Source organism: Alosa sapidissima, chromosome 10 (assembly GCF_018492685.1).
Source record: "Alosa sapidissima isolate fAloSap1 chromosome 10, fAloSap1.pri, whole genome shotgun sequence".
Lineage (NCBI taxonomy): Eukaryota > Metazoa > Chordata > Actinopteri > Clupeiformes > Clupeidae > Alosa > Alosa sapidissima.
The window spans coordinates 10,132,206-10,159,676 of record NC_055966.1 but is presented as its reverse complement, the minus strand read 5'-3'; the positions used below and the strand labels follow the sequence as shown (position 1 = coordinate 10,159,676).

At 40.1% G+C, this 27,471-nt stretch overlaps 1 protein-coding gene across 2 annotated transcripts; it reads right to left on the bottom strand.

Moving 5' to 3' along the window:
* Positions 1-8,853: 8,853 nt before the first annotated feature.
* Positions 8,854-17,545, bottom strand: LOC121720699 (proline-rich transmembrane protein 1-like). Of its 2 annotated transcripts, XM_042107054.1 has the most exons (3): positions 17,167-17,545; positions 16,957-17,136; positions 8,854-9,092 (listed from the first exon to the last, which is right to left on the bottom strand). In XM_042107054.1, the coding sequence occupies exons 1-3, from the start codon at positions 17,371-17,373 to the stop codon at positions 8,946-8,948; spliced, it is 534 nt and encodes a 177-aa protein (XP_041962988.1). In that variant the 5' UTR covers positions 17,374-17,545; the 3' UTR covers positions 8,854-8,945. The 2 variants fall into 2 exon arrangements, with proteins under 2 accessions (XP_041962988.1, XP_041962987.1); XM_042107053.1 differs by having other exon boundaries at positions 8,856-9,092; positions 16,957-17,544.
* Between the last annotated feature and the right edge of the window lie 9,926 nt (positions 17,546-27,471).

Here is a 27,471-nt window from a genome sequence, read left to right as displayed (position 1 = left end):
TTCTAGTTTACAGGAGTGTCACGAATGTATCGATAGGCACAGTCAAACTGCCCGTGGCTGACTATAACTAAGTTCAGCCAGCTTAACTTTACGTGTCATAACATCAACTAAACATAAGTGTTTGTTCTCTGTTTGTTATGCCCTTTATAATGTGTGTAGGCCTACATTTTGTGCACGCACTTCTGCGGTAGCATTTATTTCAGTTTATATCAGCTAAATTTCTGATGAATATTGTGTTGCCTCAGGTCTGCTGCACATCTTTTGAAATTTGATTTGAAATAATCAAATAGACCTACGTCTTAAAGTTCAGTTAATAAAGTAACTTGCTTTGCTTTCATTTGAATCCCAATGAAGATACACAGTAATTGCTTTATTGTTAATATGGACTCCTGGAAAGTTCAGAAATGCAAAATAATAGAATTTTAACCATATGATAAAATATGTGATTAATCGTGATTAACTATAGGAATTCAGCGATTAATCGCGATTAAAAATGTTAATCGTTTGACAGCAGGGGGGGGGGGGGGGGGGTTAAATGAATAGTAATATATCACATATAATATATTAGGGCCACATAAGAAGAGTTTGGCTCCAAAACGCTATATTCTCCATTTTAATGCATTTTCATAAATCATTTTTTTAAATTAAATTATTATTTTGTTTTCGGATCTGTAATTGGGAAATTGTTTTTACTCTATCAAAACAACACAACTGCACTTTTATTTATATTACCTGAAAAACACAATTAAATAACATGACTTATTAATGTTTATAAAAATGAATTGATAACATTTTGGAAAAGAGCTCTTCATATGCTAGGCTATATTGTTTTCAAGACAGTCTAGCCTACCCATATCTGGTAAAGTATGATTTGATCATGCTTGTCACTACACGATTTCGCGGGCATAAACAAATAACAAATAATGATTGGCTGAGTATTAAATTCAAATAAAAGCAAACAAACAAAGACATTTGATTGGTTGACATGTACAGTATTCCATCACAACATAACCATGACAAACTCAAAGCATTGTGGTCATTGTAGTGACAAACATTAAACAGTGCAGTAATAAACACTAAACAGATTTTACAGGTGCTTACACATATATCTTAGGTCAGCGAAGTTGATCTGTTCATGCCATGACCAACTTTCGATTCTTTGATTTGGACAGCAAGTTTATTATTTTGGGCTGCTATTAGAATATATTAGAATTTCAGCCCAAAGTTGGATAACATGTAGAATAAGTAAGTAATGCTTCATATCCCCGTGTTCGGTAAGGTCTGCTGTTTATTTTGATATATGGTTTGCTATGTTTTAACCAAACTGAGATATATCACTGAGAGTAATGGGTATGAAGATAGACGAAGCGCTGTGTGCACAATGGAAATATGATTAAATGCCATGTATATCCAACGTTAATTTTCTCACAAACCGTTTATCACAACATCTGCTAATATCATGGGAAAGCTCAGGTTCTGCTCTTTCACGTGATATCTGTCCGATTTATGTGTGATAATTACTCCGTGAGCAATTCAACAGCAGAGAATAATGGGTGTGAATTTGAACACATTTTGCGTCAGTCAGCCACATAGCCAGGGGTGGCCAGAGTTTATGTTGAGGTGGCCGCGGCCACCCCTGGCCACCCCTTGGTGGCGCCCCTGGGTAGGGGTACACCAACTGGCCTGTAGATGGCCTGACACAGTTTTCTGTGAATATCTTGAGAACCGTAGGGCCTAGGAGGACCACATTGTTTTAGTATGTTGGTCTCAAGGGGCTTTGTCAACCCATCCCATAACCACTCATTTGGTGTATAGTGCCACCTAGTTATGGTTATGGATGGTTATGGTTATGGATTTAGCAGACGCCTTTGTCCAAAGCGACACATAAATACAAAACAACATAATAATATTTAAAATTGAACAGGGGTTCCCAGTTCAGATAGTATAGATAGGAGAATGTCATGGTTAACAGTATAAAAGGCTGCAGATAAATCTAGTAGAATTAATACTGATGACTGAGCAGAGGACTTAGCTACTCTCAATGCTTCAGTCACAGACAGAAGAGCAGTTTCAGTAGAATGACCACTCTTGAAACCAGACTGCATAGGGTCTAGTAGATTATTCTGATGAAGAAAGTCACAAACTTGCTTGAAGACCACTTTCTCAAAAACCTTTGACAAGAAAGGAAGAAGGGAGACAGGTCTGTAGTTCTTCACCTCAGTTGGATTAAGTGTACTTTTCTTTAGCAGAGGTGTAACCCTAGCCTAGTTAATAATTAATATAAATGAGGTGGTGTAATCGCAGGTATCTCAGGTATGAGCTACACCAGGCGCGTAACTGAAGCAGTCCGTTCGCGACGTGTAAAATCCATTTTAGATTAATGTTTTTTTTTCTCGAATGTACGCCCCACTGTCACGTCTGGTGTAGCTACTTCCATTGATTATAAACCCTTTCAACAAAAACAATGCTTGAACGTTCTATTTGGTTCCCAATCTACTTCCTCTGCATTAAGATAACATTTGGAATGCAACGGAAGCCTTGTGGGGCCAACTATGATGCTGATAATGGAACTCTCTTGAAAGGGTCTATAAGCTCCCGAAGTCCCGAAGTGTGACGTAGCGTTTCCATGACGGCAGAATCACTGGATCTAAACAAACTTTCGAAGTGGCATAAATAGCATTGAATGTAGACATGTGGCATCATTTCTAGCTAATAAAAATAAATATATCCATTTAAACGTGTTTTACCTGCTAGGCAGCAGCTTAGCCACATAACACGGATTCCCTGGCAGGTGTAATAGAAAGAAACAAAATTCCAGTGGATATTTCACGTCTTCTCAAAGACTGGCGGATGTTAAGAGCAACGTTTTTTGCCAAAAAAATAAAGCCAAAACACGTCCGTGAATTTAAGGATTTTAACCGCATGCTGTGAAGTTACATGCAGGTCTCTTTTACGGAGGAAACCCATGCTAAAATAAAACTCTGTAGTCACGAATTTGAGTGTGTTGGTATGAATATATATTGTGTTATGTGATTCCTACAGTGTAAAAAAAATATACTAACGTCTTAGAAACGTTGTAAAAAGATTGAAATATATTAAGAAAGCCACCGCTATGGTGATTTCTAATGGTAGATTGATTTGTTTAGATCCAGTGAAATTGCTGCCTTGGCAACGCTACGTCATGGCTTCGGGACTCTATTGTTGCAGCAGACGCAACGCGAACGGAACACTTCAGTTGCGCGCCTGGTGTAGCTCAGCCATTAGGCTGACAGATTCAAAACTGCACAGAATTTGATGTGTAGGATCATTATGACACCCTCTGAATGCATGTCAAGTTTTGTGGAATTCCGTTCATGGGGGACCATACAATAAATTAATACATGTGTACATTTAGTGACTCTACACTACGCATGCTGCTCATCTGGTTTGTCCAATGTAATTGCTATGTCCATATCAAATAAACATTAATAATAATAATAATGCACACAGACACGCACTCATGAACACACACAAACACACACATAAAGATGCAGGCACACACACACACATAAACACACACACACAAGCACAGACACACACACAAGCACAGATGCACGCACGCACACATACATAGTATTTCCCATGAAATCACATTTATTTGTCAACAGTCTACAGTATAAGTTGTCTTTAAACTGTTCTCAATTAAATAGTGTTGACACAATTTGTAAATCATTCTTTTTTATTCGTATTGAAAAATATTTTTTTTTCATATCTTTTACTGGAATATAAACAAAGGCTCATAGAACCCCTGAAGTGAAGCGCTGGTCAGACACATCACTAGCTGCGCTTCAGGATGAGCTAGACGCAGTTGACTGGAACATGTTCCAGGAGAGCTCTGCTGATGTCACTGAGTTCACGGAGACAACAATGAGTTTCATAAGCATGCTGTCTGAGGAAGCAGCACACACTGTCACCATAAAGACCTTTTCCAACCAGAAACCTTGGGTGGATAAATCGATCCGGACTGCGGTGAATACACGCACGGCTGCATATAACGCAGGGCTCAAGTCAGGGGATATGAGTGACTATAAAGTGGCGAGCTATGCTCTCCGTCGAGAAGTGAAGGCTGCCAAACTGTGATACAGAGATTGAATGGAGTCTCACTTCCAACTGAATGACCCCGACGCTTATGGCAAGGACTAAAGACCATCAGAGACTTGGGCAGCAAATCCATCACTTCTGGTAGGCCTCCCACTGACTCTTCTCTGACTGATGAGTTGAACTCATTTTATGCACGTTTCGAGAAGGTTCGCGCAATACCACCAACGTCAGCTGCGTTGAGGAGCAGCTTAGACAGAGATAAGTATGTGATCTCCGTGTCGGAGGATGAGGTTTGGAAAGTTTTGAAACGAGTTAACATCAGGAAGGCACCCAGCCTGGTTGCATGTTGAGATCCTGTGCTGCTGATCAGCTGTTTGGAGTGTTTACATCCAGTGTCAATGACTCTTTAACTCAGTCAGTGGTCCTGACTTGTTTTTATCAGTTATAGTCACGGTGCCAAAAAACAAGCCCTCATGCCTGAAAGACTATCGACATCACTAGTGATGAAGGTGTTTGAAAGACTTGCAGTATTAAAAACATCATCTGCTCCTCCATTCACAACACTACTGACCCACTGCAATTTGCTTACCGATCTAATAGATCTACTGAGGATGCCATCTCTCATGTCCTTCATACCACCCTTAGGCATATTGTCAGTGGAAAAGGGAATTATGTGAGGCTGCTGTTTATTGATTATAGTTCAGCTTTTCCACCATTGTTCCTCACATGCTGTACTCTAATCTCAAAGACCTTGGACTAAACACCCCCCTCTGTGACTGGATTTTGAACTTTCTTTCTGGCAGACCCGAGGTAGTGAGAATGGGCCAGTTCACCTCTAATTCCATCATTCTGAACACAGGAGGTCCACAGGGCTGTGTCTTGAGCCCTCTGCTCTACTCTCTCTACACTTATGACTGTGTGTCATCTCAGAGCTCCACTTCCATCGTTAAGTTTGCTGATGATACAGTAGTCCTGGGCCTCATCTCCGACAATGATAACACTGCCTTCTTGGAAGAGGTAAAGAAGCTGATTGCACTTTGGTTCAACTCAGTTGTTTTTAAATGTGCTATAGAAATAAAGTTGACTTGACTTGACTTGATTGCCTGGTGTCAGGCAACTGTCTCCGACTGAATGTCAGCGAAACCATGGAGCTAATTGTTGACCTCAAAAAGAGGCAGCAGCAGACTTACACCCCTCTCTTAATTGATGGAACACAGGTAGAGAGAGTTAGTGGTTTTAAATATCTGGGAGTATACATCTCTGAGGACCTGACCTGGGCTACTCACATCCAAGCTCAGGTTAAAAAGTCCAGACAATGAATGCACCACCTAAGACAACTCTGGATGCTCATTGGTGAGCAAATTATGATAAATTTCCTGTGGTTGGTTAATATTATTAAAGCCTAACATCAACTAGTTGACTAACAAAGGGAGCTTGTCACTAGCTTTCAGTGGCTTAAATGCCAGCGAATGCATGAGATAACCAGTTATCTGTCTGACTTGACATCCTGAATTTTATTTGTAACTTGCATTATTTCTGGGGCCAGAGGTGGGCACAAATACATCAAAAAATATTTTGTTACAAATGACAAATACTCATGAAATGTAACAAAATAAAATACAAAATACTGATGTGTAAAATGTGTTTAATTGAAATACAACTAATTAGTAATTTGAAAATACAAAAATAGAGAAGAAAAGAGACAAGAAATACTATTTTTGGCTGTCAGCGGGCTATTAATTCTGTACATTAGGGCATCTGACGTAGATCTGGTAAAAAAAAATGTAATCACGTCCTATATCAATGTAAACGATGATTGAACTGACAACAAGCAGGCTTCGCAACAGTGGAATCAACTGTAACAAAGCAGACTATCCACCATCATTTTCCAAAAAGACAGATCTATTTTTTTTGTCTACAGGGTGACATAAAATTGGCATAAACAAAAAAAATGGGTTTACACCCCATGTTGTCCTTACAGAGGGGTGATAAAGTTGACCATTTTCTTTTGACTTTTCTTTTCATTTTTTTCAACTTCAGACATGTTAAGAGGAGATCGTAAAAGAAAAAAGTTGGATCTAACACTTTTAAGGTGGTCACAATGTGGCATATTACTGCAAGAAAAATAAAAAAATGGGTAAACATTCCATGCTTTTCTTCCAAAAGGGTAATGAAATTCGCATTTTTAGGTCAACATTACAGCTGAACATAGGGAATTGCCAGAGGGATATCTCTAGGCACCCTCCCTATTCTTATTGAGTAGCCCCATAGGCAAAAAGAAACAGCAAATAAAAAAACACTAACCAACAAAACCAGATTCACCAAGATTCTGGCCTTCCGGCATAGCCTATTGTCATGGTTATAGGTAGTATATTTAACCGAGTGATGAAATCTTGGCTTATTTGAGGAAGAAATTACAGATTTTTAAATTTTTTAATTTAAATTAAATTTAAATTCTTAAATATTAAAGTAGTTGAAATAGTCAAATACAATCCCTCAAAGTGTTTTGTTACAAACTACATTTGGATTTTTCCAATCCTACAAAATACAAATGATAAAATATAAAAATGATAAAAAAAATGAAATACTTATTTTGCATACATCTAATTAAAATACTGTCCATGTCTGTCTGGGGCTCACTCTGGGCTTGTAGTCGAGGCTGTTTTCTGGCATAATCAGTAGGAGGGATGTTGTCTTGACGCTTCAGGAATCGGTGTATATCCATTTAAAAAAAAAAATATTATCCAAACTCATTTACTCGTGTGACTACTCTGTGATGCTTCTGCCGCAAAATGATTGGTCCTCTTCCACTTGGGGATCAATAAAGTATCTCTCTATCTATCTATCTATCTGGTCACTGATACCATAATATAGCGCAATGTGTATAAACTGTGTTGCGCTGGCCGGATTCAACAATATGAAACTAACAATATGAAACTATACACAATTGTAAAAGGACATAAGCTGAATTTAGAATTGTTTAAGAATTATATGCTATTTAAAGGTGGATAAATGCTATTTAGAAGTGGATAAACGCAATTCAGGAGGTGCGTAAATGGCGTTTACGTGCGTTTAGCCTCTACATCCCTGCCTATGTCTTTACCACAGTATGCAACGCAAATAGGCCTACTGTACCTTAACATAGTAGGCCTATACTTAGTTCTCTTTGTTTTCTTTGGTCTTAAAATCTCCCGATAGGCTAACAACTTTTTTTTTTCACGTCACCCAAGACTTGCTGCCTGAAATGCACATGCGTTGTCCCGCCTACATAAACAAATCTTGCTACAGGAAGAATGCTGTTTTTTTTTTAGTCTTTTTTACATTTTATTTTATTCTCAAAAAACAAACGTTTGCATCATGTGAAGCAGACCTGTTGGTTACCCAACATACTAAGCTATTTTAAATGTAAAGCTTCCAATGCATATCGCCCCCATGTGTCCGAACCCAAACCGAACCTGATAATTTCTAAATATTTGTCCGAACCCGACCAGAATCGTTAGGTCCCATCGGGCTTGGGTTGGGTAGCCAAACTCTAACGCACACACTCAGGACCTCTCTCTCTCACACACACACACACACACACACCACACACACACACACACCATTACATCCCCCTCCCCACACAATCTTGAGCATACAGTAAGAAATGTAATTGCTGATAAATCCTTTTTATGGGTACATGACAATAAAATTGAACTTGAACACTTATTTATATTTACATTTAAGGCCTTAAAATGACAATGCAAGTGAGTTTAGAATGTTTTTGGTAATCACATGTTTACCATATGCATTATTTCAGTTCTTTAATCCCCAGCTAAAAAACAAAGTAAGGATAGTAGCAAAGTAAAATGGGTTTACACCCCATGTTGTCCTTACAGAGGGGTGATAAAGTTTTGGCTCCCTCAATTGACTTTTCTTTTCATTTTTTTCAACTTATTAAGAGGGGATCGTGAAAAAAAAAAGTTGGATCTAACACTTTTAAGGTGGTCACACTGTGGCATACTACTGCAAGAAAAAAAAGGGTAAACATTTCATGCTTTTCTTCCAAAAGGGTAATGAAATTTGCATTTTTAGGTCAACATTACAGTTGAACATAGGGAATTGCCCGAGGGATATCTTTCAATCCCCAGCTAAAAAACAAAGTACTGTAAGGATAGAGCATGCACTAAGGAACAACTTCTAGCGCATGCTCTATGCAATTCTTTCTCTTCGGACTGTTGAGTATCCCAGATGCTGTACTTAGATCATCGATATCTGTCTAGCATTTGCTGGCCCGGGCTGTGAAATGAAATTATGTAATGCAAAGTGAGACCCTCCCTGAACACACTCATGTTTACAGAGGCTCGTGAAAAGGATGTTCTCAAACAGTGGCAGTAGATTTTCAACCATTCCAATAATCAGAGGAAAGAGGATTACAATAGATGATATCAGTGGAGATATGGAAAACCAATAGCCTAGAAATTAAATTTGCTGCCAGGGCTAGTCTAGCAACTCTCCGTTGGCTTGTGAGCTCGAAAAATTAAACTTCTATCAGGCCAATCAAATCGTGTATAGAGTTGTTAGGCAGGCTTAACATAATGATTGATGGCAGAGTTGCAACAGTTTGGCTTGAATTCCCTGCTACTTGCAAACAAATAAGATGGATGTTGCTGTTGGCGAACAGTGTGACACGAGTTAAGCTTTTATTAAGTTGGCAAAAGTGTGAACTAGCCAACTAGTTCCGCTGGTGGGAAGGCATGGGACTCATAGCGCTGTCCTATTGCGTGCAGAGGGAATTTGAAAGACAACCGATTATCCCGCCCCTCGGACTGAGCACTGCGAACGGTGAGTGCCCAGACCCTACATTTTAATATGGGTCTGGCTCGTCAGGCTAGAAAACCAATGATGTAGAGGATGAAAATGATGATGGTGAAGGTGAGGCCAATGCCGAGGCCGGCGTGGTTCAGTTTCCGTGCTGTTTGGGAGTTCTTCTCAGCCATCGGTCGGTTGCCTTGGCTATTAGCGTCACGAGTCTGCACAAACACACAATAAAACAATCATGTCACCATGAGGCCTAATTTCTTACACAAGAAACATGTTTTTGGTGACTGCCCTCATTTTTTGGAAAGTCAAACAGCCCAGATGTAGGTAAGACTGAGTACAGTTGGGACATGTGTGCATCTTACGTGTGCAGCAAGCCCAAGTTGTGATTTTTGCCATGCCTATTAGTGTCCTCTTTGATCATGGAAAATTTGAACGACACAGGTATCTCCAATCCAAAGATATCGGCAAACGTTCACTTCACCATGTACCTTCCATAATTCAACACAACGCAAGCAACATATGTCCTAAAATCCGTCCGTTCAACGCAAGCAACATATGTCCTAAAAACTGGCATTTTATGACATTGTGTAATGTAAGGTCATTGTAAAATCTAGAGAAATGTGCGAGATGGTGTGTGAGTTACTTGAACATTCCATTTGTACTGTTCGCCATATCTGTTCCTGTGTCACATATTTTGTTCATGTTTTATTCCTTTTAACCAATGCTAATTTAAATGAAATTAATGATTTTTTATTTATTCAAACGGTTAGTTAACTATACATCATTAAAAATTAGAGATGCACCGATTGCAATTTTGTGGGCCAATTCCGATTTCCGATTTTCCATAGAGTTTGACCTGCCGATACCGATTTTGGCCGATTCCAATTTCATTTCTTCTAACCACTTTACAGCACACACAAAGCATTATTTTCTATCTTTTCTTTAATAGAACATGTTAACATAGAAATGTAATCAACTTATCAATAATGGAATGGCTGTTAAAAAATGGAGCAGGTGAACAGACAAATTCTTCCTCAAGTCAAGTTTATTTATATAGCGCATTTCATACACAGAGGTCATTCAATGTGCTTTACAGTACATAAACAAAAGCAAACAGTAATATAAAACACACAAGGTAAAATAATTTTAAAATAAAATATAACAATATTTTACAAAAAAAAGCAAAAGTAGTATAAAAGTAATAAAAGACACGGTAGAATGACTCTCAGTTAGCAGAAAGCATCTGAGAACAGTTTGGTCTTAAGCCTAGATTTAAAACTGGCTACAGTTGGGGGCTTTTTAATGTCATCTGAAAGTTGGTTCCAGAGCTGATCCGCATAGCAGCTAAAAGCTACTTCAACATGTTTAGTTCTAATAGCAGATTTTACTAACAGGTTTTTCACCTGGGATCTGTGAGGATGAGAAGGTGTGTACTGCTGAAGAATGTCTGATAGGTATAGGTCCTGCTCCATTTACTGATTTATAAACAAGCAGTAGTGCTTTAAAGTCAATTCTGTGACTTACTGGAAGCCAGTGCAGGGACTTAAAAATTGGAGTAATGTGGTCAGTTCTTTTAGTTTTTGTAGGAATCCGAGCTGCTGCATTTTGTATCACCTGAAGCTGTTTAATAGTTTTTTTTAGGAAAGCCTGTAAACAGTCCATTGCAGTAATCAATCCTGCTGTAGATACATTTATGAATGAGTTTTTCTAAATCATGATTTGACATCTACCCTCATCTGACATCTGACCCTCTAAGTTTGGCAATATTTTTTAGGTGGTAAAAAGCTGATTAGTTATCGCTTTCATGTGGCTGTTGAAATTTAGATTTTACACCAAGATTTTTTAACCGTATCCTTTGCTTTCAACCTTTTGGTGTCAAGGAGAGTGATGCATTTACAATTTGAAGGACATCTGCCGCTATAAGGTGAAAAACAGTTTTGAAGAAATTGGTAGGCAGAGTGTCTAACCCGTTTAATCCCAAATTTTTCCCAGATTTGAATATATCAAAATCATGTGTCTTGAGTAACCCTTTGAAGTAATCAATTACTATTTTTTCAAATTTTCCTGAAAAAGTGGGTGAAAAGGAGTGTTTTATGCTTGGTCACAATTGTGACCGTTGGGAAACAACATAGTCCGATTTTAGGGATTTTCACACATTTCATTGTGCAATCATCTAATTTTCAATAAATTCCAGTCAGAGATGATAAGGGGACATTGTCCCAGGTCTGTTCTTTACTTTTAATTTTGTGTGTCGATTTTTACATAGAAAAGGCATTATATCACACTATTATGACTATGGTGTAAACAACACCACCCTACAATACAACAGCAACCACAAATGTTACAAAAGTGATGTTGTTTGTCTGTTTTTTTGTTTGTTTATTATTGTATTATTTAATTTTATAATTCATTATTTAATTCATTTATTAATTAATTACACAACAGATTGTCCTGCAAGTCTATTGCCATACTTCCAATGCCATTAATTGCCTTTCCATTGGACCAGCAATTGGTCTCCTTTGCTCAGTGGTATTGTTAAGGTCACTAAATGAAGTGAACCTGGTCCCTATGCTCCAAAGGCCTTATATTCATAAGGCCCTATGTTCCCAGTGTCCTATGTATCCTGGAACCTATGCTCATTAGGGTACCTATTATGTGCTTTATAAAGCTGGAGGACCCTAGAAACATACAATGCTTGACCTGGGGAACACAGGACACCTGTCCATGATCCCATCACATATAAACCTGAGGAGCATACTGTAGGAGCCTGCTCTGACCTCAGTTATTGGCCTAATCTAGTGTCAGAGGGATGTGATATCCACTATATTGCTAAATTTGATTAATTTTACCACTGAATTAAGTAAGGTTCTAAATGCATAATAGGAAACATTCTGTAATTTGGGCATACAATAGTGTGAGAGCAGATTCTTGAGACACTTGATCTTTATTTTTGATCACATGAAGCTTTGCTTCTGGTTCGTCTGACTGGTCCCTGTGGCAGAGGCCCTTTACTGTACATAAGTGGAGGGGTATTGTTGGGAAAAGGGGTGGGGAATAAATGTTCTGGTAAGGTTGTTCATATCTACTGCAAGTCTCTGCATAAATTCAGCCAATATGCCTTCAACAGGCTGACTGGCAAGTTGATTATACCCCCCACCACCTTGTTTATATGTGACATTATGTAATATAATAGTCAATAAGTGTAATGATTTACTGTTTTTGAGGTGTGATTGTAAAATCTGGGCAGTCAGTTAGATCTGATATGTGCAGGAAGTGACTGAAAGTAAAATTAAAATAAAGAACAGCATAACAAATCAGCTATTACAATAGCTATGTATAATAGTGTGGTATAATGGATTTTCTATGAAAAAATTGGCACACTTAAAATATAATAGAGAATTTCAGAGGCCATGTTGAGAAATGCCATGTGATACAAATTAATTTAAAAGTAAAGAACAGACCTGGGACCATGTCCCCATATCATCTCTGAATGGAATTTAGTGGAAATTAGATGATTGTACTGAAATGTGTGAAATGAAATGTGTGAAAATCCCTAAAATCAGACTATGTTGTTTCCCAACGGTCACAATTGTGACCGTCATCATGTTCACTCATGCTATGAGAACGCTGAACAAAGTTCATATATTTCAATTGCATCCCTCCATATTAGACACCTTAAAGATGATGTGTACCAAAAATCTTTGTCCTATGTTTACATAAACATACTTTTCTAAGCTTTAGTTTGGGAGCTTTTGGGTGGACATTTTCTGGTCAGGGGGCAACCAAAACATAAGCAGCTCTGGCCATGTGACAAATTACACTATACATTTGGCACTGCACATATTTAACTGAGACCCTTTCAGGTTTCTATTTTTGGGAGAAATTTATTGATAATTCATCCAGTAACAGTTTTAAAGGCACAAGAGCAAGATTTTTTTGTACGGTCACAACCCGATTAAACTGGTTACACATGTTGAAGAGCTGAGATTCTGTACCATTTTTTTCAAGTGTTTCGTAGTCTATCAAGCTAAACACTGACATCAAGTTAAGTTTCCCTCTAATTGTAGCTGGAAGTTCTGGATGTGGAATTAGTAATTGAGCAGATATGTTGAGTCTGATTTTGTCAATTTTACTTTTGAAAAAAGATGAAAACTCATTGCATTTGATGAAAACTCATTGCATTTATTAGTTGAGAGAAGTGTGAGGGGGGATTTGTTAACTTATCAACAGTTGAAAATAATACAAGTGTTATTTGAACTTCTACCGATGATGTTAGAGAAGAAAGACTGTCTTGCTTTGCATAATTTCAGAGTTGTATATGTGGAGCATCTCTTTATGGATTTCATAGTGGATCTGAAGTTTGTATTTATGCCATTTTAGGGGGCAGCCGTGGCCTACAGGGGGCAGCCGTGGCCTACTGGTTAGTGCTTCGGACTTGTAACCGGAGGGTTGCCGGTTCGAACCCCGACCAGTAGGCACGGCTGAAGTGCCCTTGAGCAAGGCACCTAACCCCTCACTGCTCCCCGAGCGCCGCTGTTGTTGCAGGCAGCTCACTGCGCCGGGATTAGTGTGTGCTTCACCTCACTGTGTGCTGTGTGTGTGTCACTAATTCACGGATTGGGATAAATGCAGAGACCAAATTTCCCTCACGGGATCAAAAGAGTATATATACTTATATATACTTATACATAGGCCACACAAACCCCCCTAATCTCCCATCATCCCACCACCAAATCAAACTCCCACAGGATCCCCAGAATACCCATCACCATCCCCACCCAAGCACATGATGTTCCCTGCAAGAATATGTTGTTCCCTGCAAGAATGTGTTTTACTAGCTCATAATCTTTAGCACCAAAGAGCACCTCCACCCCCTCGCCCTCCCCATTCAACAGGATCTCTACACATGTATGTTGTGTCATTGGTGTCTTGGAACATGTCTGCCATTACCCTACATACTATAGTACATGTATCAACTGTGTTGGTACACATTTATTACTCTTTTGGTACAGTGGAATAAACCCATTAAAATAAAGTGTACCAGTTAAGTACTTACATCTACATATATACATCCTGTCAATGATGTTATGCATCCTGTAATTGATGTGTTGAAACGTGTCTGCTGTTACACCACACAGTACATGTGAATTAGTAGACCTGTTCCAAGACAAGACCTGTTCCAGTTTATTCCACTGTATCAAAGAGTAACAAGGTTGTAGCAGCACAGCTGTTACATGTACACTGAAGACAATGAGGCCTTGACTGGAGCTAAGCATGCTTTGTATATCAAATCTATCGATTTACCCCATCCAGCAGGTCTCAGGTCAGCTCTTTGCCTCTGATGAAAATTTAGGCAAATTGGCAAAGTTTTGTAAAAGCACTCAGTATTACAATGTAACAACTATATGTAGGTACCCACAAATACATTATGCAAGTACAATGATAGTACCTGATAGTACATGTTGTTACACAGGTTGTACCACTGTACCTAATTAGGTAAGTACACTGTAACAGCGACACATTAAAATAAAGTGTTACCAAATGTTTAAACTGAATAGTCTGGTAAATACACAACTTCCCTCTGCTGGGAGTGGGCCACTGATGAATTTGGAATTTGGAATTTGTATTCCAAGCTCATATAGGGCCGAAAAAAGTTCCTTGAAATCTTCTTGGACATACAGCTCTTTGTAAATGTCATTTGCTCCAACATGCACAATGATGCGCTTTAAGTCTAACTTCAGCTGCAGTATCAAACTATACTAGGTTTCCATTCAGATATTATTTTTATGCTTGAAGCATTCCTTTAACTATCCTTCAAAGTAGTCTTAAAGCTCAGTAATATAAACACTACCAGTGGACTACACATACAAAGTAAAGATAAAGAACATGTTTTCTTTATTTTCTTGGATGGCAAAACGACTTAAGTAGTCAACCCAACCCAATTTTAACCCAAACACACACTTTACAGAAGGATAATATTAGAATATGTCATGCAGCCTTTCAAAGATCAGTCTCAGGCTACAAGTGCAAGTAAATGGACTTGTCCATTAGTATAAGTATATTATTAAATATATTTAAGTATAAGTACCAAGTAGAAGTCTGTGCGGGACTGATTTTTCAGTCCCGTGCCCGCCCGCTCCTGCAATATTCTGTCCCGCTCCCGCCCGCTCCCGCATTAATGTGTCATTTTTAGTCCCGCTCCCGCCCGCATCTGTAACATGATGTCCCGCTCCCGCCTGCTAAAGCCCGCATGCAGGAGGGATAGCCTATTCAGCTTTTCTTTCTGTCTCACGAAAGGAGCACACACACCTGAGAAAGACTCCAGATGTCTGATTTTAAGTTTCTTGGTTCTGAATGTAGGCTAACAACTGAAGTAGGCCTAGTCTGGTGCCCTCTTCCTCTGTCATGCTTTCGATTTCGAGTTTTGACAATGAGCAGCATAAACAAATTGAACCCACATAAACGACAATATAGGCTATAGGCCAGCTATCCGTCAGTTATGCTTAAACCCCGTTTTTTAATGCTGCCTAAAGAACATCCAGCTGAACTATAGTTATGAACACTACAGTACTTTAATCATTTCCATATTTAATTTTATGCACATATTTAATTTGCGGGAGTGCAGTGAATCATCGGTTTGTCCCGCACCCGCGAACGCACCTCTCTCATCCCCCCCGCTCCCGCAAAGAGCTTTCAAAAGAGTTGCACTCTTTTGCGTCGGGACCTGCGGGTCCTGCGGGTCTACCGCGGGAGTGCAGACCTCTAGTACCAAGTATAGGCTAGATACACTTACCCCTTTATGTATACTGTAGCCTACTTATCAGTATAAACCAAGTATAAATCAATTTAGTGTATCTCTGCTCTGTACACAAAATAAGCTATACGTAGTTTATAATAAGTAGACAGTACATTCCATAAGTTCCTTTTTGCTAAGGGGTGGACGCAGCTGCCGATGCAGTGTGAATGTTTTACCTTTTGTCAATAGGATATGATAGGATGTAACACTTTACTTGACAGTATCGACATAAGAGTGACATGACCCTGTCATGACACATGAAACCTAACCTCTAACCCTAATCCTATAACCCCAACCCTAACTCTAAACCTAACCCTAACCCAAAACCTAACTTGTTATGACAAAAACCGAATGTCATTTAATAACAGAAGCGTTATGTCGTAAACGTTTATGACTTGTTTATGACACGTTCATGACAGTGTCATGTCACTCTTATGTCGACACTGTCAAGTAAAGTGTAGATGATAGGATAACTTGTAATCATTTAGTATGCACGTGTATAGCCTGACTGTCTTGATTTAGCAATTACTGATTATTATTGAGGTGTTTACAGTATACTCAAATAGCTGTAAAAGCAACAATAAGTCTCTACAAACCACTCCTTTTCCTGGAAGTACCTCCCCCCCATACTTATCTATGCACATTCAGTATGAGGCGTGACAAATGAGAGCCCGAACTCTCTTTGTGTCCTCATCACTTCACTGTTGCATCTCCCTCTGTCATGGAATGCCTGACAGAAGCCCATAACAGCTTTTTTTCCAACATCCAGACCTTCAGTGTTTCCTTAACTCTCATTTTTAAACATGCTATCTTTGCTCCAACCATTTCCTCTTATCTCCACTTATTCCTTGAGCGTTTTCTGCTTTTTTTAACTTCTGGGATTTTCACTGAGAAAGGCGCAAATAAATATTAATAGTAAAGAAAAAACAATGAAATTTAAGGACCAGTTCCCCTGAGGCTCAGTGATGTCGATGGAGGGAGCGCTATCTTTGGGTTATAATACATCGGTCTGAATTATACAACAACTTACAGTAAGGGCCACTCAAATTGAACACACAGGACTATGAGCGTCAAAAGATGCTAAGAAAGATAAGCAAACAATCATTTGTGTTTTGCCTGTTGAGAACATTTTTGAGAAGTATCCTTTGAATATGGCGCTCTTGAAACACTTTAACAAAAATCTTTCAAATCTTTCAACATCAAAACTTTTACCTTTTTCTAAACTGAATCGTAATGGCACACACATTCTAAAGGTTTGGATTACACAGGATACTCACAGAAATAGAGAAGATGAGGGCCGCAATGCCGAGTGGGAAGCAGCAGCACAACATAGTGAAAATGGAATAACCCAAGTAGTCCGACACCGGATTGATGAGAGGTGAGTGGGTCACATACACCGTCGTAGGCTGGACCATAACCGTGTTTCCCTGGGGGTACTGGCCCTGAGGGTATTGGCCCTGAGGGTACTGGCCCTGGGGGTACTGGCCCTGAGGGTAAGGCTGGCCCATGTGGACTGCTGGAGGACCCCCAGGCCCAGGTGGGTAGTAGGCCCCTTGGGGAGGCATGGCCCCTGGGGGCGGGTAAGCCCCCGGATTGGGGTACTGAAGATGGTCTTGTTTGGGTGGTGGCGGATGAGCCATTCCTGCTTTGTCGTCGTGATTCCAGCCAGGAGGGGGAGCAGAGCTGGGATCCATCTCTCCTGTAGGGTTGCTTCTGATGGATGAGTGTAAGTATTCCTTAATCAAGACCTTCTCTTCTCTCTATCTTTTTCCTAACCTCTCTAATTATTCTCGCCACTCTTCTTGCAGAATCACTGCACTGCGCTATTTGCTGGCTGGCCAGCCTTATTCTCCCCCTGTTTTTCAGGTTTCCTAGATCCCTCCCCTCCCCCATGCAGAGGCCCTCCCTAAAATGGCCCTGCCTGGTCTAAAGGGGAGGGCAGGAAGGAAAGCGGGGTTGGAGGGGAGAGGAGGGAAAGTCACCAGAACTATTGAAAGTCAATGTCAAATGAAAAACAGCTGCTGATTTGGAAACACATGCTTTAAATGAATGTGTTGAAAACAACACAACTTGTGTTATTTTTAACACATCTCTGCATCCAGAGAGGGACAACACAGTTTGTGTTGTTTCCCTTTTTTATTTGTTACACGATACGTGTTGAAAACAACACAACTTGTGTTGAAAACAACACAACTTGCATTGAAAACAACACAACTTGCGTCGTTTTTTAACACATGTCTGTGTCCAGATCGGGGCAACATAATCGTTTTATGAGTGCAGGCGCCTCTGTGTGGTGCAAAGGAGCATACGAAACCTGGGCTGCTCATAGCAGTGCTCTCTCTTCAGTAAACAGGTTCAAAGCCCTGGTGTTGATTTCAGGTCTGAACAAGCCAAATATTATACAGCTTACAAATGACAACTCTACCATTCTATTTGTAACAAAAGCAGTTAGGCTACTGCAAATCATTGCCACTTGAAAGTGAAAAAAAAAAAGGATCCGGATGATCTTGTAGGACAAAACAGATATGGTGACCACAAGCTACTTTTTAAGTTATGCGAATGGACAAACACACACACACACACACACACACACTCACACACAAAGTCTGACAGTTGGAAGTGATTAGAATGACCTGCTATCCGCTACTCCCTGCCCCCATACCCAAAATAGTTTACAGTGAACTCTTACTGCAATGGCAAACATCCCACTCTAGTGGTCTTAAAAACATACTACATCTAAAACCATGAGAATAGTGCCTCTGAAAAGAACATGTTTTCTTTATAAATAAAAATATGTATTCAAATATTGTATTAGATGCCAAAACAACATAACACTTTGAATGCCGTGCTATTTTCGGAAGCTTTGGAGTGCCAGCAATCTAGATCATTGTTGATGATTGTTGTAGAGCCACAGCATATTCTATCTTATAGCTATGGACACATACAATATTATGGCTCGATTGAAAGGTGAGACTTTAAGCTCTTGGTGGGTACAAACCGTTTATTTCTACATGCCTCTGTTCCTGAGAAATCCCAAGCTAAACAGTGGCTAGTTTTCATCAAAATGTCATCAAATTTCATCAAAAAATCAACATTTTTTCTAGAAATGGAGATATAGTGTCTTTTATGAAATATGAAGTGTTGCCTGTAAAGTTTCCGAGAAGTGATCTAGCGAGACCTGGCGAGACTGTCACCTAGTGATAAACCCACAAAAATAAATGGCCTCGTTTTGACCTGACGTGCATGCGTCACTGATTCGAGTGAGTTTTCGATCGTCATCTATTTCAGTTCTATTCAGTAAAATAAAATCGCACATAAGGTGTGTTAGAGTGTCTATTTTCGTAATTAAAAAAAAAAAGCTAAAAACGCAACATTGTGTTTTTGGCACTCAAAGTGTTAAGCAGTCCACCCAACTCAATTTTAACCCAAACACAGTCTTTACGGAAGGGTAATATTATAACCTGTCATACAACCTCTCAAAGACGAGTCTCTGGCTACAAGTAAAAGTAAATACACTTTAAAAAAAATACACTTAAACTGTTCTGTCTGTATATTTATCAGTATAAGCCAAGTATAAATCAATTTAGTGTATCTCTGATCAGTGCACAAACAGTAAGCTATACATATGCTTAGTTAGGTAGACCGACAGTACACTTCAATAAACTTCTTGTTGGGCTTTCAAAAAGGCAGCAATGCCCAACAAGGAGGACACTAACTACAGTTAGGTACAAAATTATTCATACCCCTGGCAAATATTGATTTAATATTGTTTTGTTTTATTGACCAATATGTTTGTTCTGGCTGAAAATGACACTGCCACATGCCAAAAGGTAAGACAATGTGGTAGAAACATTGAATCAGAAAACGTAGCGTTTTGATCTTTTTTAAAAAAAATTATGAAAAATGGCATGCCCAAAATTATTCATACATTTTAGAGTGGCCCAGCCAGAGTCCAGACATCAATCCATAAAGAAGTGAGCACAAGCCCAGAGTGATGGCAAAGAATCATTCCTGCCTCAAAACCCAGATTGCTGCTAAAAAGGTGCGGTCTACAATCATTGTGGAGACATGGAGAGGCTTGGTAGGTATTATAAGAACCATTTTGAGAGCTGTGATGTGATCACAAGGTCTGAATAATTTTGGACACGCCATTTTTCATAAAAATGTTAAAACACACGAAAATGCTTCTTTATCTGATTCCATATTTTTACCATATTGTCTTACAACAGCCGTGGCCGCCAGGGTTAGCACTTCGGACCTGTAACCGGAGGGTTGCCGGTCGAACCCCGACTTGCTCAAGGGCACGGCTGAAGTGCCCTTGAGCAAGGCACCTAACCCCTCACTGCTCCCCGAGCGCCTCTGTTGATGCAGGCAGCTCACTGCGCCGGGATTAGTGTGTGCTTCACCTCACTGTGTGTACACTGTGTGCTGTGTGTGTTTCACTAATTCACGGATTGGGATAAATGCAGAGACTAAATTTCCCTCACGGGATCAAAAGAGTATAGATAGATAGATAGATAGATAGATAGATAGATACTTTATTGATCCCCAGGGGAAATTCAAGGTCTCAGCAGCATACAGACAACACAAACACATTCTTTAAGTCAAGTCAAGTCGGCTTTTATTGTCAATTTCTTTACATGCACTGGTCATACAAAGAATTGAAATTTCGTTTCTTACTTTCCCATGCAGACATAGACATGCTTTAAATACAGACATAGACATACTATGGACATAGCCATAGACAATAAACATTAAATTAAAGTGCAAGACTGAAATATAGAACATGTATGTATCAAAATAGAAATATAGGACATATATTTAAAAAAAATAGAGGTAGTTGTGTTGTATATTTCTATAGTCTTAACAGTTACATGAAGTAACTGGGGGGGTTTGGTAGACAGGATCCTAGTTTCCTAGGTTCCTGGTTGGCTGGTGGGTGGGGGGGGCTGTCAGTGATGGGAGAGTGGGTAGAGTGTTCAGCATCCTGATTGCTTGGTGGATGAAGCTACTTGCCAGTCTGGTGGTGCGGGAGCGGAGGCTCCTGTACCGCTTTCCAGAGGGCAGGAGGCTGAACAGTTCGTGTGCAGGGTGGGTTGTATCCTTGACAATCATTAGTGCTTTGCGGGTGAGGCGGGTGGTGTAAATGTCCTGCAGGGAGGGGAGTGGTGCTCCAATGATCCTCTTAGCTGTGTTAACAGTGCGCTGGAGGGTCTTCCTGTTCTGATCTGTGCAGCTTCCGCCCCACACTGTGATGCTGCTGGAGACGATGCTCTCGATGGTCCCTCTGTAGAATGTAGTCATGACAGGAGGCGTGGCACTTGCCTTCTTCAATTTGCGCAAGAAGTAGAGGCGCTGCTGGGCTTTCTTCGCCAGTGATGCTGTGTTGGTGGTCCAGGAGAGGTCGTCGCTGATGTGCACCCCCAGAAATTTTGTGCTGCTCACTCTCTCCACAGCATCTCCGTCGATGGACAGTGGTGGCAGTTGTTTGTGGCCTCTCTGAAAGTTGACAACAATCTCCTTGGTCTTGCTGACATTTAGCAGGAGGTTGTTGTCTTTGCACCATTTAGCCAGCAGGTCTACTTCTTCTCTGTAGTGAGCCTCATCGCCCTTAGTGATGAGGCCCACCAGTGTTGTGTCGTCCGCAAACTTCACCAGATGGTTGGAGCTGTGAGTGGTTGTACAGTCATGTGTTAGCAGTGTGAAGAGCAGGGGGCTGAGCACACACCCTTGAGGGGCCCCCGTGCTCAGGGTCAGAGTGCTTGAGGTGTTGTTCCCGACACGTACTGCTTGTGGTCTCTGCAACAGGAAATCCAGCAGCCAGTTGCAGAGGGAGGTACTGAATCCTAGCTTGTCCAGTTTGCTGATGAGTTGTTGTGGTATTATGGTATTGAATGCTGAACTGAAGTCTATGAACAGCATTCTCACATATGAGTCTTTATTGTCTAAGTGGGTGAGGGCTGGATGGAGGGCAGAGCAGATTGCATCCTCCGTGGATCGTTTGGCTCGGTATGCAAACTGGAAGGGGTCCAGGGTGGGGGGTAGGGTGGCTTTGATGTGTGACATGACTAGCCGTTCGAAGCACTTCATGATTATGGGCGTGAGTGTCTACAGGACGGTAGTCATTGAAGCATGATGGTGATGATTTCTTTGGCACGGGTATGATGGTGGCAGTTTTGAAAAGTGATGGGATGACTGCTTGCTCCAGAGAGGTGTTGAAAATGTCTGTAAAAACATCCTTCAGCTCTTCTGCACAGTCCTTCAACACTCGTCCTGGTATGTTGTCTGGGCCTGCTGCTTTGCGTGGGTTAATGGTGGCTAGTGTCCTCTTCACGCTGGCAGAGGACAGGTACAGGGGTTGGTCGTGGGGGGGAGGTGGGGTTTTCTGTGGGTGAGTGTCATTTTGTGCTTCAAAACGGGCGAAAAAACTGTTCAGGTCATTTAGCAGAGAGGTGTTGTTCTCACAGCTCCGTGGCGCAGGCTTGTAGGCAGTGATGATTAACAGCAGAAAGAGTAATTAAAGTATATAATATAAAAACACAACTGAGCAATAAGGACAGTAGAAGATAAAGAATATGCTAAATATACTAAAATACAAATTATACTAACTAAAACTTAATCTAAATCAATTCTAAAAACAGTATCCACATAGTGGTGATTAATCAATCAGAGGCGCTTGCAATGACTGAGGCAGGGACTGAGCCTGTGATTCTCTGTGCATAGTAAGGTATGGTAAGGTGCTCTGTGTGAATGAGTGTCATGGTGGTAGTGCAATGGTGATAGTGGTCATGGTGATAGTGCAAATGAGTAAGTCCAACAGTGCAACAATGCAGAAATAAAGTAAAGTCTATATATCTATATATTTAACTATTTAAAGAAAATGTATAAGTGTGGCCACAGTTCGGCTGTGGCATGGAGGGGGGGGGGGGTTATGCATATGTGCTAATGTGCTAATATAGCACGCAAACAGTGAGGCATAAAGACAGTGGTAAAAGTGGCTAGTGGACAGACAGTATCCAAACATGGAGGGGGTGAAGAGGCAGACAGACTATGCAGAGAAGTCTATCTCTCCTCTTCCCTTAAGTGAGGCATTGAACAGTTCAATGGCCCTGGGGACAAATGACTTTCTCAGTCTGTCAGTTGTGCAAGGCAGTGAGCGAAGTCTCCAGATGATCAGGCTCTTCTGCTTAACGATAGTGCTGTGGAGTGGGTGACACTCATTGTCCAAGATGTTGATCAGTTTGTTCAGGGTCCTTTTATCAGATAGTGAAGTGATGCACTCCAGTTCAGCTCCCACTACAGAGCCAGCTTTCCTTACCAGCCTGTCAATTCGCCCCGCATCCTTCTTCCTTGTGCTTCCTCCCCAACATACTACTGCATAGAAGAGGACGCTGGCAACAACAGACTGGTAGAACATCCTGAGGATCTTACTGCACACATTGAAGGACCGCAGCCTCCTCAGGAAGTATATATACTTATATACTATACTTACAACCTTTTGGCATGTGGCAGTGTTATTTTCAGTCAGAACAAACATAAAACATATACCCCAGGGCCATTGAACTGTTCAATGCTTCACTAAAGGGAAGTGGAGAGATAGACTTCTCTGCATAGTCTGTCCGCCTCTCCACCTTCTCAATGTTTGTGTACTGACTTTTCCACTGGCCTACTGTTTTACTGCTACACTGTTTACATGATATATTAGCACATATGCATAACCCCTCCCTCCCTCCCACAGCCTGGATTGTGGCCATACTTAATACTTAATAGTTTATACTTAATACTTGACCAATGGCTGTAACCCTATTACCTCAACCTATTCTTGCACTGATATAGTTTTTTTTATATTACTTTGTCTACATTATTCTCTATTCTCTATATGTCCATATTTATTTTATGCTGGTCTCTAGACTTTATTCTTGCACTGTTGCACTGTTGGACTTACTTATTTGCACCATCACCATCATTTGACACTCACTTTCATCTTCTACTGTCTTTATTGTTCAGTGGTGTTTTTTAAAAATATATATATTTATATACTTATATTACTTTTTTCTGCTGTAAGTGCATGTTGTGTGTGATGTCTGTATGCTACTGAGACCTTGAATTTCCCCTTGGGGATCAATAAAGTATATATCTATCTATCTATCTATCTATCTATTGGTCAAGAGAAAATCAATGTTAAATCAACATTTGCCAGGGGTATGAATGAATTTGTTCCTAACTTTAGGTCACCAGTTCCTCGCCAGTCGTGGTCCATTATCTGACGTGTCCAGACATCTCCATTAGGAGGTAATGGATCCCTCTTGCCTCCTGATTCCCCGTGCCCTCCCCTCACCAGTCCTGGTCCATTACCTAATTGAATATGTTCCTACTGCCTGGACAGACTCCGCTCTAATATTATTATGAAGTGCTTCCTTAAAGCAACAGCAGCAGTGATCTATGGGAAAAATGCTCCATATTTCATTGCAGTTGTTTATGAATGGTCAATCTTTAGGAGTGTGGTGAAATGGTAGCTTTGGAAATGCCAAGGTTCACCATAATCAATTACTTACATTCAAAAGGAACTACATTTTGAGACAAGTGTCAATATTTTCAGATTGCTGACCGATTGATTTGTTAGATGTTTTGTGTTGAAGCTTTATCTTTTCAGGATTTTAAAGACCAGTAAACAGTTTGGACCTGTTCCGTATAGGTCATACTTACGAGAATAGAATAGACAAGGGCAGCCACCCCAAGGGGTATAAAGCAGCAGATGGTTGTGAAGATGGAGCAAGCCATGTGGTCAGGCAGGGGGTTCTCCAGTGGCACCTGGGTCACATACATCTGCGGCTGGAGTACAACGGTGACTTGCTGCTCGTGGAGTGGGCCGAGCTTATCAGGCGGCACAGGAGAGGCAGCCCTACTGGATTTATATGCCCCAGGGGAATGCAAGCCTCCTGGGGGAGGGGAAGCTCCAAAAGCAGTACCCTGGAGCCCGGGACCCACATACTGAGAAGGTGCTGATGGATACCCGTACTGGTAGTTGTAAGGTGGAGGTGGGCCCATTGAGTACCCCTGGCCATCTGGGCAAGATGGAGGTGCAGATGGATACATCATCGAAGGCTCCCCTGGGTTCCACCCTGACTTGGATTCCATCCTTCTTTGTTTCTAAGTAGTCCTGTTAAGTCACCAAATGGCCTGTGTGGGATCTCCTTCCCCTTTTCTTGTCCTCCCTGCTCTTCTGTTTCCTGTTCTTTAGGTCCACATGTGGTTTTGCATGCACCAGCGTCCAGCACTGTTGTCCTCAGTGCATCTGAGACCATGGGCGGTGCCTGCACCACTCTCCTCTCCGCCGCTGACCAAACACATCAGCAACCAGTTAAAGGTGCAGTCAGATTTAAAGCGCATAACATTTTTATTCACATTCAGCAATCCTCTCCTCATGATCCGATAAAAAGCCCAGTCCTGTAGGTAGCCCAGGCTCCAAAACTAGAAACAGAGTTGAGGCAGCCTGACCAAACAAAAGGGAAGGGTAGAGTGCTGCTCATTCTCCTTATTCAGGCGGCGGCCACTGTAAACCAAAACAAGGCTACAAGCATACACAAACCATAGGTTTTATTGTATTCTATGCATTCGCCAGTAGGTGTCAGTGTACCCTGTAGCCTCGTTTTGGTTTGCACTGGCTGCCGATTTTAGAGGCAAATCTTTTTGTCAGTTTCAGCTTCTCTTTATTTATAGCACAAGTGTCAAACAACTGTTATCAGAGTTATCATTTCACAAAACCTAGATAAGGGATTAAGCTGGGATTTTTAGGTTATCCTGGATGAAAATTAGCCTTGACTTGGTTTCACAAAAGAGATGGCACATAAATTACCATGGGGATTTATTCTCTGCACCTAGCGTCTTATTGGTTCTGCTAGCTGTCATTCACATCAGACCTCCATGCTAATTTTTAAGGAGCTTTATTCCATTTATAAACTATTTGCTAAATGTATTTGCTCGCAAAACAAAACAGATTGTCTGCCTACTACCATATGGTTATTATTTTAATTGTGATAGCCTTATAATTATTAACATAGGTTATAGGTACTCATTGTTTGCTTATTTTATTGATAGACGTTTGATGAATAGCCTAGGGCCTACTGTAGTTGATTGGGAGTGGAGGGGCAAGTTTTCGAAGGTATTTTCAACTACAATATTAATATTGGTATATCATATATGTGCATATTTGCAGTGGCAAGCGCTTTCTTATTGACGTTGCGTTCCGAGACAAGGAAGCACTCACACGTGGGTGCATTCGCAAATTTGCATTCAGTTGGTCTACCACGCCTACTCCTGCTGTTTTACAGAAATAGCCAAGATTCCCCATTCCAAAAAGGACAAATTTACTTAATTGTTAGTCTATGTCAAAAGCCGTTGTTCACTTTGTGTGAATGACGCTATTTTCCGCGTCTTTTTTATTCCAACCGTGGGCACTTTGGAGCAGAAACATGAACGCGCACACATCCTGAATTACTTACACCTGGCTTGACATAGTCGCTCCTACTCATCCTGTATTGGCATTAGTGAAACGAGTTGAGCTAGGATGACCAGACAACGCTATGTCAAACCTCGCTTTATCACTCGCTTTATCATCTTGGATGTCTTAATTCTGCCTTTGTGAAATACCCCTCTGGTTTGTCTCCAAGCAGTGTGAAAAAAGCTTTGTATTGGTGTCATGCTAACATATATTACAGATGCATCTAGTGGAAAAGTCTATTGCCCTGCCCAGACTGAGAGACTAAAGGATGAGAAAACCCTTGCCTTAGATTTTGACTTAATTAGCTGATTAGAACTCTACTCAGGTTGACATTTCTGTATTATAAATTCTTTATTCTAATATTTTGAGATACTGGATTTTTGATTTTCATCATCCGAGTATATTTTGAGATACTGGATTTTTGAGCTGTAAACTGTAATCATTGAGATTAGAATGATCACGATTAAAACAAACAAAAAGGCTTGAAATATTTCACTTTAATGAATCTAGATTAAATAAAAGTTTCACTTTTTGAAATTAATTAAGGGGGAAAAATGAACTTTTTTGAATTTATTTAAATGCATCTGATGTTTATTGCAGCTGTTCAATTCATTATTTCAGCGATTGTTAGGTGCTGTGACTCTCATCATCCAGTAGAGGTCCTCACAGAAGGGCTTTTTGTGCTCCATAGTCATTTCAATATTACATGCATTTTCTACATGATACAGTCTATTTAATCTATTTACATGATACATAATCTATTTAAGAAATGCAGGTAGTCAGAAGGATAATGAAATAAGTAAGAGAAATAATGTTTTGAACGTGTTATATTTGGAGTAAAGAGAAAACACTTGACTTCAACATTCACTGTTTAATTCTTGTATTGTTTGCTTTTTCACTGTAATCAGTTGATCACCATTGAAAAAGATATACTGACTTCAATGTTAATGAACTTTAGATAGAGAGAAACAAACATCTAAAAAACAAAGACATCAAAACTGTAGTGACAGTGCAGAGCAAACATATCCGCAAGTGTATGAAATCTGTAATCATATTGTTGTTAATCTTGGCAAAATACTTTGAAATCAAAATACTAGGGTACCATCGACTCATTACGAATACAGTGATATCTTCAAGCACACTAGCATATTTTTCTCAACTGCGTCTAGACTACACACGCATTTACAGTGTATATATATATATATATATATATATATATATATATATATATATATATATATATATATATATATATATATATATATATAATTAAAGGCAACAACAATGCAAG